Genomic DNA, 20,198 nt, shown 5'->3' with positions numbered 1-20,198 from the left:
AGTATTGCACAGAAGAAGACAACGAGGAACCACTTGTAAACCCTATGATGAGATAATCCAAAATGAAAAAAGATATCTGCTAGAAGACAGAACCCACAGGTCTGATAGTATTCTGTTAGCTGCTAGGGAAGAACTGAGTACAACTATGAGCAGGGTCATTCTTAATGACACAACTGGATTAAAACTAAAAGAAGTTCAGTTATTTATGACAATAGGTATAAAGGAGAATTCGGAAGCTGCTTGACACATAGAATGGCAACATGGAACATGAGAAGTATAAATCAAGATAAGCTTAAAATCATAAAAGGAGAAATGGAACATTTAAATATTGTAATTCTGGGAGTAGACTGATTTGGAAATTTGCTGTTGGATAATTGCAATGTTTTGCACAGGAAATGACAAACACAGAAGAAACGGAGTTGCTCTAAGATGAGGCAAGATGTAACATAAACAGCCAGGGACTGTAAAGCAAAGTTTAACTAAATAATATCAAGCAGACTTCATGAAAAACCTATCAACATAACCATCATTCAAGTTTACAGGCCAACTACAGATGCTAATGAGGAAGAATTGAAAGCTTTTATACAAGTGTCCATGAAGAAATTGATTGGACACCTGAACAAGATGTGCTGATAATCACATGTAATTGCAATGCAAAATTGGGAAATAAAAGTAGTCAAATATTTTGTAAGATTTGGGTTAGGAGTACAAAAGGAAGCATGAGAGCAACTCATGTAATTTTGTGAAGACAACAATTTGTTCACTGCAGGTTACAGTAAAGCTTTTCACAGTGTGGATTATGAAAATCTATGGTTGGTTTTAAAGAAATGAGTGTGTCACAACATCTAACAGCCCGGAAACCACACAGCATCCAACATCTAATTGTTTTGATGTCCAGCCATACTCAGGACAAGAGGCTACTGTTAGGACAGAATGGTTTCCAGTAGAAAAGCAGTCAAGCAAGGATGTATTTTATCTGCTTATTTCTTCAACCTATATGCAGAACATATCATAAGGAGAGCTGGTTTAGATTTAAATATTTAGATGAAAATTAGATTTGGATAAAAATTGTATTGTTAACGACTTGAGAGATACAGATGACCCCACATTTCGGGCAGAATAGCAAAGATTTGAAATTATTCCTAATTAAGGTTATAGCAGAAAGTGCCAAAGTTGGATTACAACTGAACATCAAGAAGACAAAGGTAGTGAGTACTGAAGAATTACACAACTTTAAGGTTGATGGTGGAGGCAATGCCACAGTGCTTTCGCCAGCCACTAGTCTACCGCCCACCTCGCACTTTGGATTGAGTTGTTAGACTGGGAAGGGTAGCCATGTGCAGGCACACTTTCCCTCCCTCCTGCCCTGTTCTGAGCACTCTATCTTTATTCCGGGGTTCCAGGCAGTTTAGGAGAACTGAGGGGAAATAGTGCCTCTCCTTCATGGAGTGTGATGATTTCAGCAGAAAAATGCATATAGGATGGGCAAGGAGGACCTTTCCAGTTTGCAGAAGCTAGAAAGTTCTTTCTGAGGCAAGCCTATGTTCAGTCCCCAAGTGTGTGCGCACGAGACAAGTCAACAAACCACAGTTACATATAAGTGTATCCCTGTTTTAGAAGTACATTCCTGTTTTCATCAATGAAATGTTGCAGAGCTTGTTTTCCCTTTGGAGCAGAAACTGGAGTTCCTTAAGGAGGATGAAATTTTAGCCGATGGTTTTGCATATAGACCACATGCTTTCTGTTCCAATTACTCTACTTTGACAATTTCCCCTTTCAAAAAAGACTGTGCTTTCTGATGCTGCTCATTCTAATGACTAGCTACAGTGGTAATTAAAGTTATTAATTTAATATTATTCCTTGTTAAAAGTGATCATAGTTAACCAAGCATTAATGTAAAATATAAAAGAATTTGTTGAGCCATCCAATATGATTAATGAATTCATCATCATTATCATGATGCCATTATCCAGCACACACACACACACACACACACACACACACACACACACACACACACACACACACACACACACACACACACACACACACACACACGTAGACGCTCATGGAATGATTTGTTGTATAATTATTTCATAAATGCTAGACCTGCAATTTAAACCAGTACTTACAAGAAGTTCTAACAAATTAGTGTTGTGTTAACAGCTAAGTTTGACAGCTTTCTTCTATAATCTAATGCAGTAGTTTTCAGCTGCATATTTTAGCTTAACAATTTTGCACTCATCTGGAATGGAAACAAATGGGGTTAATGCAGTTTCCTAAAACTACATTAAATAGCAAGATATTCAATATTAATACTGATGTATGTTCTAATTAAATAGGAAGTGTTATCCTGAGGCCAACCATCTTGTGTTATGATCTCTTTTTTTTAATCTTGAAAGCTTCAAAGGGGAGTAATAAAGTCATATCTCTGAAAAGGAAAATCCCAATGGTAAAACAAAAGAACCAGGAATAACCGGTATGATTGCCACCTATTTTCAAATAGATGTCCAAGCTTGTGTCTTTAAAAGCTGCATAATAAAGCTGTGCATAGGTAAACCATGGCAGGGTTTATCATTAAATGTTAATGTTAATTATTATCATTAAATGTTAATGATTCTCTAGATTTAAAGCTATATCCATCTTTTTTTCATAATAAATTCTTGTATCTAGGCCATGATTTACCTATGCTATTATCTTTAATTTGCAAGGTTTCAAATCTTGATACCTAACCAGGTAATTTATCATAGAAAATTATTTGATATTTGGACCAGATTTTTAGTAATATTTTTCCAACAAATTTTTTTTAATAACCATAGATGTTCTTATTTTGCCTTTTTTTTTGTCTGGCCATAATTGACCATGCCAGATAAATTTGTTTGAAAAGATAATGAATTGGACAAAATACTATTAAATGAGGAAAAGAAACAAATCAGCAGAATTTACAAACTATTATTAGAAGTTAAAACAGAACAAGAATTAGTCAAACCAGTAATGATTAAATGGACAGACACTCTAGGCAGGAACATCCAACTGGACATCTGGACAAAATACCGGTCAGATATATATGCATTCACGCCTTGTACCATTTTAAGAGAGAATAATTTGAAATTATTCTACATGTGGCGCTTCCCCTCCCTGTGCAGGGCTCTCGGGCCGTGGTTCCTTCCCACCCTCCCTTTCCTGGGGTTTTTCCTCCCCAGAGGTGTCTTTTTCCAATTGGCCCAAGGGGCCAAGAAATAGTTTAGCCCACAGGGTGCCTGATGTTGGAGGCAGCCCGTCCCTGGTTTCCCAGCCTTCCCTTCCCAAACCCTATGCGTGCCAGCCAAGGTCCTGTCGCAGTTGCCTCACTGTCAGCTGGACCCTGCACACCAAGCTACAGCACGCCCTGCCCAGTTGCCTCACTGGGCTCCAGCTAGTTCCCTGGCCTGAGCTGCCTTTAGTCTGCCCACGCGGCTCAGCTCTCTCACGCCCTTGCTCCTGTCACCAAGAATCACCCTCCTGTCACCCTGCTGCAGCGGCAGCTCCAGCGCCTCTGAGTTTCCCCGCTTAAATGCACTTCTAGCTCTCAAAAGCCTCCCTTTCCCCAGCTGGAGTGACTGTGAGCCATGCCGAATGGGCTCAGCTGTGCTCCGGGCGCGGCTGAGGCTACGGTCCTGCACAGCCTCCGTGCGCGCTGTCATCCCCTCGCCCGGTTTCCCCATCGCTCCTCCGACGTGTTCCCCTTTCACCTGGCCGGCCAACTCTCTCGGGGTCACGTCAGCCCTTTAACCAGCCGGCGTGGTTTCCTCCCGCCCGCCTGCCCGCACACCCCAGTCCAGGCACGGGGGTGGCCGGAGTCCCGGTCGCCGAAGCTCCGCCCGTGCCCGGACACTACAGATGGTACCATACCCCACAAAAACTTGCTAGAATGTATAAAGGATACTCACCAATATGTTGGTAATGCGGGAATAAGTTGGGTTCTTTTATACATAGTTGGTGGTCCTACAAAGCTGTTAAAAATTGGATTAAAATACACACACAAATACAAAAGGTACTAAAATTAAAATTTGAGAGATCATTAGAAACTTACCTTTTAAGTCCTGCTTTTTCAGAACTTAAACTGTCTAAACATAATCTTCATCTTCTCCTTTACCTAATATCAACAGCAAGACCCCTACTAGCGACCAACTGGAGATCTTCGATACTACCTACTACAGAAGACTGAGTACATAAAGTACAGGAATTTAGCTAAGCAGATAGAGTTAAGCAGCATCTTAGTTATGCCACCACATCTTCAAAGGTTCAAGAGTTCGAAAAAAATGAAGTGGGCCCCCTGGAAAAGCTATATGAAGGCCAGATATAATTTTACAAATTAAAGTTTTGTATAATTTAATAGACTTTCAGTTCTGACATCCTTTTGTACATCTTTATGATTAGATTTATAGAACTGATGAATTAACTTAACTTAAGGATAAGCAACTGTAAAGTTGTTTTACTAGAGATTATATATAATAAGTTACAGAGAATGACTAAGCAAAAGTCATACAAAGATCTCTTGATGTACTTTTTTATCTTTTCTTTTTAAGTGTTTGGCTTCACGGTAATTATGAATGCATAATAATAGAAATGTTTAAGAGGTGAAAACTTCATTAACGAATGATATTTAAAGCAGTGAGTGGTGGTGGGTCTATTTTTTCTTTTTTAAGATTCTTTTTTATTTTCATTGTTTAAGAATCTTTATCACATGGGAGGAGATTTCTCCCTTCCTATAATTATGGTTTATTTTATGCTTCATGCTGGTTTCTAATGCTACTGTATAATTTGATATAATTACTTAAATAAAGTATGTTTTCAAAAAACCTGCATAATAAGTGGAAATTTAATGTTATTCCAGTATCTGCACTAATCCTGATAGGGCATGTTTCACACTTACATTTTTTGTCTATCAAGCAATTATTAAAAGGAGAAAAACTTTGCCAGAAATAAAAAGTAGTGTCATACATCTCACACACATACACACAGTTTCTTTACTGCATAAAATGTGGGCATGAAATAAATACATCATGTCAGAAAAAACAATTGAGGGAGAGAATATAAAATAAAATACAATGATAATTTAATAAAATCCTCTTAAATATATCCATGGAATAATTTTATGGCACAACTCAAGAATTGTGCCACATTTTCAATTATATCAGGCATACATCAGGCATCAATCAAAAAAAGAACTTTGAGAGTGTCAGGAGTATTGATATTTTTTATCAGAACTTACATCCCAATCCTGATGGGGAGGGAGTGGCTTTAGGAGCCAGTGCAAGGCTGTCCCCCTCCCTGTGGCACAAGTGGCATTTATGCCAGTGGGGAGGGCAAACTGAGAGGCGGGCAGGACGGAAGAGTGTTCCCAGGGGTAGAGCCAACCATAGTCAGCTTCCACTGGGCTTTTGCACTGGGAACACCCCTGGCGCAGCCCTCAGACTTATGCCAGAAAAACAGTGATGTAAGTCTGTTTCCTGGATGGGACTCTTTGGGCAGCAGGGGGATTTTGAATTTCCCTCCTGCCATCAACTTGAGCCCCTTTGAAGATAGCATAGTGCTGCCTTCACCACACTATCTCCAACCACAGCACAGTTCCCTCCACGCCCCATCTGGATTGCACTGTTAAATATTTACCACAAATGTCTACATAGAACAAGCAATGGAACAATGCATACAGATTAGTTTCAATGCGATTTTCTCCACAAGGATAATGCCTATCAGTTTTGCTTCACAAGTGATTGTTATAACTTTTCCTTTGTAATTACCAACAACAGTATTCTGAGGTTTGGTTTCAGGAAGAGATAAACATCAGTTTGAGACCTGAAATTTGCTTGAAAGAGACATCACTTCCTACAGTGCACTGTATACATACACTTCATAAAGCTTTGCTGATTTTTTAAAAATATGTAAAAAATCTTTCCAGAGGTAAAAGTGGGATGAATAAATGTACTATAAACAGCATTTCCACTTTTAAACAGTGATTCTGTGGGGAGCAAATAGCTGTCTGCAAATTCATTTGATGACATTGGCATGCTTAGAATGTGAGTTGAGAAGAGCCACACAGTTCAGTGCATAGTAAAATGCCTGAATGATTATTTCATCATCTCAGATGCTAAGCTTGCACTTCATCCATATTTACTGCGCACAATCTTGATTTGACAAATTTGAAGTGCTATGATAAATTTGATAATAAGACAGTTTCTTCATGGACTCATTTGACTTGTACACTGCATCATCACATCACATATTTTATATTACTACACTGTTCCACATGAAGATGGTAGTTGATTGTATGTTCCTCTACCACAGTGGCATAGTGCCAAGGGGATGGGGTGCAATGCACTGGGCGCACGCCGGTGCGGGGGCATTCCGGGGGCATTCCGGGGCAGGCGGCAGCATGACAGGGGCACAGGACGCAGGCATGCCCCGGGCGCAGTCCCCCCTCGCTCCACGCCTGCTCTACCACGAACAAAACATGCCAGACAGTCTTTATTATAAAATGCTCTGTCCTAGTGCCTACTTATCCCTGCTCCTCACATCTGTTTGAAAGTTAAAAATACATTTTGGCATAAATGCTCTTGTATCAAAGTACTATGTTCAATAATGCACAAAACAATGGTTTTGACAAAGGCAGTGTAAAAATGAATAATTTTCATATTTGTTCAAGACTATATTCTAATGCAGAAGCATACAACTTTGTCAACTAGTGCACCTCTACTGACAGAACTATCATCTTTCTGTTAAACACTGTCTAGACATTAGAAGGGATAAAAATGAAGAGTCTGTTACATAAATGCTGTTTTCAGTACTGGTCATGCTTTTGCCATATGATTATAGTCACTATTTCATCTATGGCTTCATATTCAGAAACATGTATGTGCCCTAAAGCATTTATTGTGAACATATTCTTGTTCAGATTTCAGACTGAGATGGCCTTTTCCCCAGTACAATGTAATTTCTTGTAGTTAACCATGCAGTGGCAGTCTAAATGGATCATATGATCATGACCAGTTCAGAAAGTGTTTTGAATAGGCATTAGTGAAGAAAATAAAGTTTATTTATTTTTAAAAGCTGTTTATTGTATGCCGAAAAATCCAACTAAAAGGCTAATCTATATCGGAGTGGTAGACCAATGGGCATAGGAAGCAGCTGTAGGCTATGCGGATGCATTAGCTTTCCCTGCCAGTTTAAGGGAACCTCCTCCAGCTGAGAGAGTAAAGGCACCGGCGACCAGGTGCTTCATAGTTCTGTGGTTGTGAACCCCAGAAGTGGGCGCAAGCATGGAGCAAAGCAGGTATTTGACTGGACACCAGCATGGAGCGGGGGGGAGCAGCAAAGGCATTCCAGGCCGAAGCCAACTTTAATCAACTCCCACTTGACCTTTAGGACCAGAAACACCATGGATGGGGTAACTCCATTAAGCCCTATGAAGGGCTTTCAGGCAGCTGGATTGTTGTTGTTTTTTAGTCACCTCCCTGCACTGTCTGGATGCCCTCTGAAGGTGGCATGGTGGCATGGAAGCAGCACCATCCCTGGCCACCTATGGTCAGGATTGAGCTTTTAGATCCCTTTCTTTTATGTAGTCACTGCACACTTCATTCTTGCTTCTCTTATCTGTTTATCTTCTCTTATCTGTTTATCTTCACGATTACATCGGGCATCGCAGAAATCGGGCCCGAGGCTGTAAGGACGACGAGCACAGCAGTGAGGTCTGACTGCGGAGGCGGGGCCACGCTGATCATTCTAGGGACGTTGAAGGAGTTGGCCCTGCTGGTTTCAGTGTGGATGCAGTCAAGGAGCGACGTCTTTAATCGGGAAGCACTTCTCCGCATTTTTGCTCACCTAAAGCCGATTGCCCAGTATACAACTAACATATTGAGAAACCAGCGGCAGCAGCAGCAGCAGCAGCGTTTTTGCTCACTTAGGACTCAGCAAACTGTAGATGCCGAGCTGTTGGTGGGCGGCGATATGGCCGTGACCTGAGAGTCAGTGGCAGTGGCTCTCCCATCGCTGCACTGACCACCCGCCTCTGCCGGTATCCCTTTTTTGGATTCCATTGTCTGGTTTTAGATCTCAAAGACCAACTTCGGAGAGTGCTACCCAGGTGGTGTGAGCCCTGGGTGGGGACTCTTTGATGAGATCTATATAGCTAGACAACCACATTTCATAATTATTGGTATACTTGTCATAGCTGGAAATTAATTAGCCCATGGAGTGGGCAATGTTGTGAAGTTAAATCTGGAACTGTAGCTTAGTTAGTTAGAGGTTAGTCGGTTGGGAGTGGCGAATACGAGTCCACTACGGTGGAGAGCTCTTCGCCAGGGTGATAGGTAAGGAGAGGGCTATAGGAAATGGGGGCCCCACCTAGGGGTTCAGGGATCCCGGTGTTAATGGGACGGGGTAAGTATGATGGTAGGCGGCGGCCATATGAGAGAAGGTGGGGGAGAGAGAGATATACTCGCCCACCTTCTGACCTCCAACCTATCCTGAGGAACGTAGGTGGTATGGTTCAGAGAGACTCCGCTTCGTCATTGGTGCTGATCAATGCCAGGTCCATAAACAATAAGACCACAGTTCTCCGGGATTTTCTCGGAGACCTACAGATGGACCTGGCTTGTATCACCGAGACCTGGGTGCGTGAAGGGGAGACCGTAGCCTTAGGTGAGGTCTCACCCCCAGGTTTCGCGTGCCTGCACCGGTCACGAACACGGGGCCGGGGGGGGAGGCGTGGCAATGTTCATCCGTAATACCATCCCTTTTAGGGCAGCCCCTGTCCCGGAGATCAATGGACTGGAGTGTGTCGGCCTGGAGTGGCTGGCCCAGGAGAGGTTGGCTGTTCTCCTGGTGTACCGGTCGCCTAGCGCACCGGGAGATAGCCTGCCGCGGCTATTAGAGGTGGTGGCGGACTGGGCGTTGCGGTTCCCCAGGCTTATCGTTTTGGGGGACTTCAATGTCCATGTCGACGCCGCCTCATGTGCGGTGGCTGCGGACCTGGTGTTATCCATGGCAGCGCTGGGCCTCTCCTTGGTAAATTCTGGCCCCACTCATGAGGCTGGGCACACATTGGACTTGGTCTTCGGGTCAGGGGTTAATATGGTCATGTCCTCTATAGATAGAGTGCCATGGTCTGACCATTATGCCCTGAAGGTTCGGATGGACATGCCGCAACAACCCTGTCTAGGCGACGGACGAATTTTTGTCCGCCCGCGGAGACTTATGGATCCTAATGGATTCCTGAATGCCCTGTGGGACTCTGAACCTACCGGCACCCTCAATGAGCTAGTGGAAGACTGGAACTCCCGCCTTTCTGAGGCCATCGAGGTGGTTGCTCCCCGGCGCCCTCTAAGACCCCGCTCGCGGCTGGCCCCTTGGTATACTGAGGAGCTACGCCGTATGAAGCGGGAACTTAGACAACTAGAGTGAGTGTGGAGGAAAGCTCGTGACGAGGCTACACGAACACCTTATAGGACGTTTATGAAAGCCTATGAGGTGGCGGCGAAGGAAGCGAAGAGGGTGTTCTTCTCTGCCTCCCTCACGTCTGCTAGCTCCCGCCCGGCACAATTATTTCGCATTATTCGGTCCTTGACCTCATTGTCCGAGGGGTCTACAAATTGTCAATTGGCTATCAGCTGTGAGGCATTCATGAGCTTTTTTGCAGATAAAGTCATGTCGCTCCGCCAAGACCTCCCTGCCACCTTAGAGTCAATAAGTGAACTGGAGGCTCCCTTGCCGTCTTCTGGCCCTTGCTTGGCCCAGTTCTCTCCGCTCTCGGAAGCCGCTGTCGACAGGGCCCTGGCTGCTGTTAGACCTACTACCTGTCCTCCGCCTCCGTGCCCCTCCTGGCTTATTAAAGCGTGCCAGGGGGAGTTACGACCCCACCTGTTGAGTATCATCAATAGCTCTCTTGAGCAAGGAGTCTTTCCTGGTGGGTTGAAGGAGGCAGTGGTCCGCCCACTCTTGAAAAGACCATCTTTAGATCCTGGCGATCTGGCCAATTACCGCCCCGTTTCGAACCTACCGTTCCTGGGGAAGGTAATTGAGAGAGTGGTGTTGGAGCAGCTTCGGGGTTTCCTGGAGGACACATCGGCTTTTGATCCCTTCCAGTCTGGTTTCCGTGCTGGGCATGGGACGGAGACTGTTCTCGTCGCTGTCACAGATTTGCTCCGCTTACAACTAGACCGAGGCGGATCGGCGTTGCTGGTTTTGTTAGATCTAACCACAGCGTTTGATGTGGTGCGATCCGACCTTTTGACCCACCGCCTGGCCGCTTCGAGTGCGGGGCGCTGTCCTTGAATTGAGTGCCTCGTTTCTCCGGGACCGGTCACAGCAAGTGTGGTGTGGGGACCAAGCATCCCGGAGGTGCTCACTTCATTGTGGTGTGCCTCAGGTAGCGCTGTTGTCCCCACTATTATTTAACATCTATATGCGACCCCTTGCTCAGTTGGTGCGGAGCTTTGGGCTGACGTGTCACCAATATGCTGATGACACCCAGCTCATTCTGTTGATGGAGCGGCCGCCGCCCCTGCGGCTCTCCAGCACTGTTTGGAGGCTGTGGCTGGGTGGTTGAAACAGAGCAGATTGAAGCTGAATCCATCGAAGACGGAGATCCTCTGGCTGAGGCGTGGGGGGGGATTTTCAGCCACTGGAGTGGGAGGGGGCTATATTGGCACCAACCCCCTCCGTCCGCGACCTGGGGGTCCACCTGGATTCGTCTCTTTCAATGGAGACCCAGGTGGCCCATATTACCCGGGTCGTGTTTTACCATCTTCGCCAGGCCCAGCGGCTGGCCCCCTTCCTCTCCCAAACCGACTTGGCCACAGTGGTCCATGCAACGGTCACCTCCAGGCTAGACTATTGCAACTCGCTCTACGCAGGCCTTCCCTTGCGCCTGATTCGGAGATTGAAAATGGTCCAGAATGCAGCGGCGCGTATGCTTGCAGGGGGTGCCATAAGAGAACACATTACACCTGTACTTCGCCGCTTGCACTGGTTACCCATTGAATACCGAATCATTTTCAAGGTGTTGGTGTTAACCTTTAAGGCCTTGCGCGGCTTGGGACCTCCGTACCTGCGGGACCGTCTGACCCCATATGTCCCAAATCGGTCTCTGCGATCAGCAGAGGCCAACTTGCTGGTGATCCCTGGCCCCTCCATGATACGGCTAGCCTCTACCCGGGCCAGAACCTTCACAGCTCTGGCCCCTGCCTGGTGGAACGCTCTTCCATCAACTGTCCGGGCCCTGCGGGACCTTGCTGAGTTCCGCAGGGCCTGTAAGACCGTACTGTTCCACCAGGCCTTTGGGGAGGCTGGCCGTTGATAGGGCCCCCCCTTTTCTCCTTCCTCCTCTGCTGCAATAACATCATGTGGCCCTACCGCCCTTCCCTTCCGATGTATGGTTTTACAGGGAATTGATAGTAGGCGCCATCCTAGTTGATAGTTGATATTAATGTTAATATTATATAAATTATAGGCCGTATTTTTAATGGGGTAGGGTTTATTTTTATTGGAGCCATCGTAACTTATGTATTTATTGTATTTTAATCTGATTGTGCTCTACTTACATGCTGTACACCGCCCTGAGCCCTTCGGGGGAGGGCGGTTTATAAACCCAACAAACAAACAAATAAATAAATAAATAAATTTAAGCAGAATAAAAAGAAAAAGAAAAATCATCTAAAGCCTAACAAACAGTAAGTAATGTTTGTTGGAAGTGAACCAAATCTCCATAGATACAGTTGCTTACAAAATAGTTTGGCCCTTTTACAGTGGAATTTGTGCAGTTATTCCAGTCTAAACTCATTGAGTGGAATGGATTTAGACTGGAATAACTGCATAAGATTCCAATATTAGTTCTACACAACAGATACATTCCTGTGATCTTTTGGGGACTTATGTGTAGCATAACTGCATGCTGAGAACTGTGTTTAGCTTATGATATAGTTGGATTTTTATTTGGATATTTTTACATTACAGTGTGCATTTATAATTGGGAATTCGTCATCTGCTGGTACGCTCTGATTACTGGTATTTCAAGCTTTTTAAATAAGGCCTTTGTTGTGGTCAGATCACTGTATGCTGAAGATATGGGTGATGGCATCTCCATGTTCTGCCAAGAATTTGGATTGTTTTATGAATTTAAGAGAAATAAGCTCACAAGGAAATATATTGTCAGAAGGTTGTTTTAAGAAAAGCAACCAAAGACTATACCGTTATAAAGGCAGTATCTCTCATTTGTTCTGTTGCTGAGATCTCCTTGCACCAACAAGCACACCCCAGGGCCCTGTTCCACATAACCCCTTTGTTTAAACAGGAGAAACTCACTGTGAAGCGTACACAGTCAAACTGATCTGCCATTTGGCCTGCCTCCCACTTTCTTGTTCAATCCAAGCAGGAGTTACTGCTCTGGTGTGGACAAGCAAAGCTGGAGGGAGTGAGAAAACCTAAAGTAATGGAGAAACATATTGATTCCTGGAAGTCATACTTCGAGAGCTTTCAGAAATGGCAGATTCTCAGACCTGAGAGCAGGTGAGTTCCAGAGAGGGGGATATGTGTGAGTAACTGAGAATTCAACCCATGGGAATGTGCACTCAAGGCAAGTGCATAAAAGCCCATTGAGTCAATCAACATAATACAATCAACAGAATGGGTTAGTCAATAAACAGTGCAATAGGATTAGGATTGTAGAAATCTAGAACCAACCAGAAATCTGAAAACAGAATTAAAGCAATACCATAAGTATTAGCATGACTCATAAAATGATGCAGTGTTACATAGTAATGTTACACACATAAAGCAAGCAATACCAATAGTATAAACAGTTCCAAATCAGTTATCCAAGTTAATTTACAACAATTTTGCATAGTGCAACTCTATTGCTTGTGTAAACAAGCCCTTTTGCATAGTATGCAGAAAGCCAGGAAAGTGGGAACCTTCGTGATCTCCTCAGACAGATTATTCCATACTGTGTGGGCCACAACAGATTTACAAATCTAGGTATAGTACTAATTTATTTCTCAACATTAAAAAACTTGATGTGTTCAAAATATTTACAAATGGGCAGTATGTAGTTAAATTTCTCTTTTCCACAAAGCGAGTGTCACTAGACTGAATATGTAATAATCTCTTATAAGGTATTCTGATGTAGCAAACTTTAAATTTCAAAATAGGATATAGTGGTTCTTTCAAATCTAACCAAGTTAATTTTTAACGTACCATAATGGGATCAGATTGCTCTGGTTCAGAACAAGGAATAAGTTGATTAGTTAAACATTAACACTTTATGCATTTCACAAGTCGAGGAAATAAAGTTCTTTGGATTTTATATCTCAATTGCAGATTCTAGCAGAAGGTAAGAATCCCTCTTCAGTGATTTATTTATATGTGTTTAGTGCCACCAAATTGCTTCTGACTTCTGGCTACCCTATAAAGGCAGTGTTCTCCAAAACATCCTATTGTTAACAGCCTCGTTCAGTTCTTGAAAACAGGGGGCCGTGGTTTCCTTTACAGAGCCAAACCATATCATATCGAGTCTTCCTCTTTTCCTGCTACCCTCAGCTTTTCCAAGCAATGGCTTTTCCAGTAACTTGTCTTCTTATAATGTGACTAAACTGTGATAGCCTCAGTTTAGTAATTTGGTTATCTCTCAGGGAATGGGAGGTGTTAGTGGGACGGTCAGTCTTTAGAATTGTAGTGAGATAAGTCTGTGACAGTATTTTGACAGGATGTTTTTTCCCCTGCTTGGGCCAAAGATGGCAGGTGTTGAATAATATCTAACTAGGATGGTTTTCTGATTGAAGAGTCAGTGGCTGTGTTATAGGACAGCATCAGCTATATTGGAATTGCTAGACTTGAGTCCAGTAGCCCCTTGTAGACCAATGAGGCTTTCAGGGTTAATCTTTGCTGCTGATTTCAGTAGTTGGTATGTGTTCCTGTCTGTTTGGAGTTGTGATTTTCTCCATGTTAAAAATGCCTGCTTCTTTTTCTTGATTGCAATTTGTACACTTGCACACCACCACCAGGTTTGCTTGTCAATGTACTGACATCCTGGCTTTGTTTTTCCGACAGTTGTTTCAGCAGATAGGTGATTTTGGTTTGCAGCACCCTTCCACATTTTACCTGCTGACTGGCCAGGGTTTACTTTGAAGTTTTTCAGAGCAGCAGCTGAGCTCCCTGAATGTTCTTTTGGTTTCCACCATTTGAATTTTGCTTGCCCAGTTTCAGGTTTTTTCTGTTGCTTCAAATGGTTCTTTTGAATGTCCAAAATGAGTAACCTATGCTGTGGAGCTATGTTTTCAGAAAGGACAACTTTTGTGCAGGGGCCTACCTAGGAAAACTGGCGCCCGGGGACAAAACCTGAGTTTGCCCCCCCCCCCCCCGCATCCGGCGTATGGGCGGCCACCCTCCCCCACCATGTCCAAACAATGATTTTTTTGTACCAGCTCACAAAACACCTCCCACTCCCAGCAAAACATACATGGCTCTCTCCCCACCAACTCTTTTCCTAATGTCCTAATCACAACAACCCTATGAGGTAGGTTGTTAGCCTGAGAAACAACTCCAAGCCAGTGCAAGTAAAGCATATAAATCTCTCACAAATCACCCCCAGCAAAACATTTACCAAACAAATGTCAGCATCATCTCTCACAAAACACCTCCAGTGGAATCCACCTCCAAACAGCATCACTTTCAATGGTGTTTAAACTAGGGAGCTCAGATTCTTCTTTTAAATCTACCTTAAAGGGAGAATCTGGGGGCCCGGTTAAAACAAAATTGAAAGTGATGCTTTTGGGGGTAGATTCTCCCCCCCCCGGAAGCAGCATCACTTTTGAGGGTTGGAGATTCAGATGAAACAAATAGCAGATTCGGCTGGAATCTGGGCAAATTTGGGCACATTCGGACAAAAATTGTCCGATTATGTCCTACCCAAGTATGAACAAATGCAAATGCAAGGTATTTGGTGTTTTTTTGGGGGGGTGGGGTATTTTTGGTGTTTTTTCGGCCTGCAGGGAGCACATTTTTAAAGCTAGCGGCACCATGATTTCAGGGCATCATCTAGAGATTGCCCTGATGATACCACCTGAGTTTGGTGATGTTTGGTTCAGGAGCAGCAAAGTTATGGACGCCCAAATGGAATGCCCCCATCCCCATTGTTTTCAATGGGAGCTAACCTGAGATGGGGGCTACTCATTTGAGGGACCATAACTTTGGTCCCCCTGAACATAACTTCACCAAACGTGGGTGGAATCATAAGAATAGTTACCAGATGATACCCTGAAAATTTGGTGTCACTAGCTTTAAAAATACATCCCTTCCAGGCACCCCAAGAAATTTGCCCAAGATTCTTTGTTTTGCAGTGACTTTGCTCCATTGTAGCCAATGGGGAATTTCTGAGTGTGTAGGCAGGCTGCACATTTTTGAAGATAGAGGCACCAGACTTTCAAGGTGGCTCCAGGAGGGCCTCCTGGTAATAGCTTCCAGGTTTGGAGCCCTTTGCTTCTGGGGGTTCAATTTTATGGGTGCCTCTATCGTCAAAAAAGTCTGGTGCCTCTATCTTCAAAAATGTGCAGCCTGATGAGACCCTGAAAGCTTTGAGACTGTGCCTTCAGAAATGTGCCCCCCCCAGCCTGCAACCCCCATTGACAGCAATACAGAAAACTCAATGCAGAACAAAGATTCTTGGGCAAATTTCTAGGATGTTCTTGAAGGGGGCGCATTTTTGGATGTATCAGCACCAAAATGTCAGGGTATCATCTGGAAACTATCCTAATGGGACCCCCACAAGTTTGGTGCAGTTTGGTTTAGGGGGTCCAAAGTTATGGACCCTCAAAGGGGGTACCCCATCCCCCATTCTTTGCTAAGGAGATGGGGGCTACCCTTTTGAGGGTCCATAACTTCGGACCCCCTGAACCAAACTGCACCAAAACTTGGGGTTGCCATCATGACAGTCTCCAGATGATACCCTGAAATTTTGGTGCTGATACGTCCAAGAATGCCCTCCCTGCAAGAACATCCCGAAATTGGCCAAGAATCTTTGTTCTGCATTGAGTTTTCTGTATTGCTGTCAATGGGGGTTGCAGGCTGGGGGGGGCACATTTCTGAAGGCACAGTCTCAAAGCTTTCAGGGTCTCATCAGGAGACTACCCTAATGATACCCCCCAGGTTTGGTGCAGTTTGGTTCAGGGGGGCCAAAGTTATGGACCCTCAAAACTGTAGCCCCCATCTCCTATTAGCTCCCATTGGAAACAATGGGGGATAGGGGCACCCCCTTTGGGGGTTCATAACTTTGCTGCTCCTGAACCAAACATTACCAAATTTGGGTGGTATCATCAGGGCCGCTAGCCTTAAAACTGCGCCCCCTGCAGGCCGGAACGTGAAAAAACACCTTAAAATTTTAAAAACACACAAACGACCCTGAAATGTTGGCTCCCCCCCCACATGACCAAATGGGGTCATAGGGTACCCCCTGTCCCTAGGCAGGAACGCCACTGCTTTTGTGTCTTTAAGGGGTTTCAAATCCGTTCTTCTCACCATCCAGTAGTCAACTTGTGTCAAGTGGCCACTGCTTGTGTCTGTAGCTAAATGTGACACCCTCTTCTGAAAGAATGTGTTAGCTATGGCCAAGTTATGGGCTTCCACACAGTCCAGTATTCTTTGCCCATCTTTGCCCATCATGAGAATACAGCAAGATGCTGATTTCACCAGGTAGCTTGCAAACATTTAATGCAGGAGCATATGCTACTTTTGCTACTAGGTTAATCTGGCACTGAACTATTCTCCACAAATCTGTCTAAACCTCTTTTAAAGCCATCAGTGCTTGTGGCCATCACTGCATTGTCTGCCAGTGAATTCCACATTTTAATAACTTGTTGAATAAAGAATTATAAAGAATTATAAAGAATTACATGATTATATCCTGTTGTCTCCCCTGAAGCTACTGCAAATCAGCTTCAGTATTTTTGTTCTAGTATTTTTGGAAAGGGAGAAAAAGTTCCCTGTATAATTCCAAGACTTTTCAGCCTTTCACCATAGGAAGTTGCTCCAGCCCCTTAATGATCTTTGTTGCCCTCTTCTAAACTTTTCTAGCTCTGTAATGTCCTTTTTGAAATATGGTGACCAGAAGTGTATATAGGATTCCCAATGAGGTTGTACCATAGAATCTATGCAGGGACATTAGAATATAGGCTGTTTTATTTCCAATTCCTTTCCTAATAATCACCAGCAATTTTGGTTTTTCTTCTTTATCTATTTTTGCTGATATCCCCATACTGGCGTTTATCTTCAGAGCTAATAGCAGGAGGGGTAGGAGATTCGTATTGACTAGTGAACCCATGTGATGGAAAAAACTTAAGTTTCTCCCCAATATTAGTTAAAATTCAGTTCCTTAAAGGTGTAGGTAAAAAGAAATATTTTGACTTGGCACCTAAAAAAGAGTGGGATAGAGACGAAGGGTGACCAGCCATAGTAGTCTAGTAACTTCAGCAGTTAATGTGTAAAATGATTTCTGTGGCTCAAAAGCTTTGTTATAGTTTCTTCTAGTGTCAATTTTTTTCATTGTTCAAACTGATACATTTATTACTTGCCTTTTATGAATATTAATAATTAATGAATACCATTAACAATATCATTAACAAGTATTTTGATTACTTTTCTATTTCTGTGTATATGAGTACAGAGCAAGAATGCACAAGCAGCATTTCTAAAACATTTCCAGATAAAGTTGAATGAAAGAAATATTGTAAAGTAAAGCAGTTACTCAGACTCTGAAAAGTGTTAGGAGGTGTGAATGGATTTGAAGGTTGTTTAAAACAAACCAGGCTGCATCTGCTACATGTTTCAAGAATGATAAATTTGATGACAAGCAACTAATAGGTGAGAAGACTGAGCTTATTTTTTTCTCAGCCTGTGAAAGTATATATATATAAGATTACAACTACACATGAAGTGTCAAGTTATTGTATTGAAGACTAGAGGGACGCAGAGAGATAGCAAATACTACATAGCTCATTGTAGAGGAAAAACAGCTGGTGGATGTTTCAGTAGCATATCCCTGGATATTGTTGGGAAGGGGGACCTTTATGTAGAAAAAAAGTAGCTCTTGATGGCTACTTTATACTATGTCATTTCTAGAACTGTTATATGTATTAACAAATTCAAAAATCATCTTTGGCAAGTCCAAGTCAAACAATTCCTAAAATCTTTTAATAATTAAGATGACCATATATTTCCCTCAGTACTAGAGAGATGTGTCTCTAAAGAACACAGGACTAAATGAAAGGGGGAAAAGAGATTAAACAATAGTGCATGGAGGGAGCTAATGGAACACAGTAAGACAGCTATGCAGCTGACATGATAAAAAATGGAGACAGAGGTCTGTCAGGTGCCAGGGATCCCATGCCCAGGTTAACCAAAAACAACACATATCTCACTCCTAATGGAATGGCTGGTCACACTTAGAATGACTTGAGACCAAACTGGGCTTTTAATCCTACTCTTTCAACAACAAACTGAACATGCTTTACTTTCCTTGCTCACCCAAAAACTCAGGGTGCATCTGGCCTTAAAATCTTTGCAAAGTGTAAGTATTTACAAGCCAGACACTCACATAAACAGGAAAGCCATGAACAGGAAATAGGGATTTTCCCTACCATGTGTCCTAAGTGACCAAGGTTTCCCTTTTGCTCAGACCAATCTCAGTCCTCTGGCCAGTCCAGAGCAATATCCAGTGGAACTTCAAGCAGCTTGTGATCATTCCATGGCCAATCAAATGAAATGGTCACACTAGCTGAGGAATTAGTTTACAAAGCACAGTCTGATCTCAGAAACTATGGGCCCTTCCGCATAGGCAGCAGCATGTTCATGAAACCTGTTTCTCACCTAAGAATCCTTCTGTGAAATAGTGGTCTGAATGTGGAATTATTTACAACTGGCATATCTGTGATTCACAGATGAATTACTTTTCTGAATATGCAGTGTCCTTGACCACACTCCAGTATAAATGGTAATCTCCCATTATGTGTTAAGGTTTAGCTTTCTGTTTCAGTACATCTGTTGGGAGAAAATATGGAAATATTTACAAATATGAAAGGTACAGGAAAGTCAAATATATTGCTTTTAAATTTTAATATTGGCAATTCTAGGGAACAAAAGTTCATGGTCTGTGTGCGTGGCTCTTATTATAACTGGTAGTGATGTTTAAATTAACCACTGGGATTTTTTTTAATCCTAGTGCATTTGAAATGTTTTCATCTACAAGCAAAAGGATGATACTGCTTTTTCATGTGCTATTTTGTCTCTGGGATGCAAGCAACGCTAATGGAAGTGTTTCAAAGCCCAATTTTGTCATATTCATGGCCGATGACCTTGGCATTGGAGACTTGGGATGCTACGGGAACAGGACACTAAGGTTTGTTAACTGTCTTGAAGCACGGGGTGCATGTTATTTTTATGCGTAATATGTTTAATCTAAAATGCATTTGGTCTAGTGATTTGTAGCTTTGCAGCTTTATGCAGTCTACAAACAGAGAATGGAATTACATGGTCTCTGGACACCTCATGTATTAAAAACCGAAGCATCATTTCTGTTCTACAGAGAGGGCCAGTTTACAAAATTAAACTGTTCAGTGATACATAAAACTTTCCCCGTCCACTAGCAATTCAATTCTCCCACAATACAGTCCCCAGCCAAAATTACAGATGAATGTTTACCTTGTAAACAGTACAATAATACAATAGAGAGATGGAATTTTACAGGAAGAAACTGGCAGGCAGTGCCAGTCCCTGCCATGCCTGCTGCTTTTCATCTGCAAAAACAAATTTCTGAATTCCTCTTTACCTGATTCCTCTGTGAAATCCAACAGTCTTTTTCCATGACCATTTTTTTTTAGAAACTTGGAGTCTGTTTCTAATTAATTTCATCTTGATCAAAGATAAATTGAAAAGAGGAGTGTTAGGAGGGAGGTTTTCTAAAATTTCAGAATTTCATTCCCAAACCTGCTAACATAAAACAACTGCAAGCTGTCGTTATAAAAGGGTGCTTTGCTTTCTCCACAAAAATACATCAAAGAGAAAGGGGGGGGGGAGAGAATAAAACAAATGCCTATCAGTGCAATCCTGAAAGCCATTGAGTTTGAGGTGGCTGGATGCTGTCACATCCTAAGGGGAAACTGCACAGACTGGGCTCC

General features: G+C 43.0%; 1 protein-coding gene across 2 annotated transcripts in view; it reads left to right on the top strand.

Moving 5' to 3' along the window:
• The window catches only part of STS (steroid sulfatase), a 134,726-nt gene that overhangs the window by 10,897 nt on the left and 103,631 nt on the right, over positions 1-20,198 (top strand). For both annotated transcript variants that reach the window (XM_048495184.1, XM_048495183.1), the window contains exon 2: positions 19,244-19,420. In XM_048495184.1, coding sequence (XP_048351141.1) covers positions 19,244-19,420 — 177 coding nt within the window. The remainder of the gene's footprint in view (positions 1-19,243; positions 19,421-20,198) is intronic.

Source organism: Sphaerodactylus townsendi, linkage group LG04 (genome assembly GCF_021028975.2).
Source record: "Sphaerodactylus townsendi isolate TG3544 linkage group LG04, MPM_Stown_v2.3, whole genome shotgun sequence".
NCBI lineage: Eukaryota > Metazoa > Chordata > Lepidosauria > Squamata > Sphaerodactylidae > Sphaerodactylus > Sphaerodactylus townsendi.
This window is presented reverse-complemented; position numbering and strand designations above follow the sequence as displayed.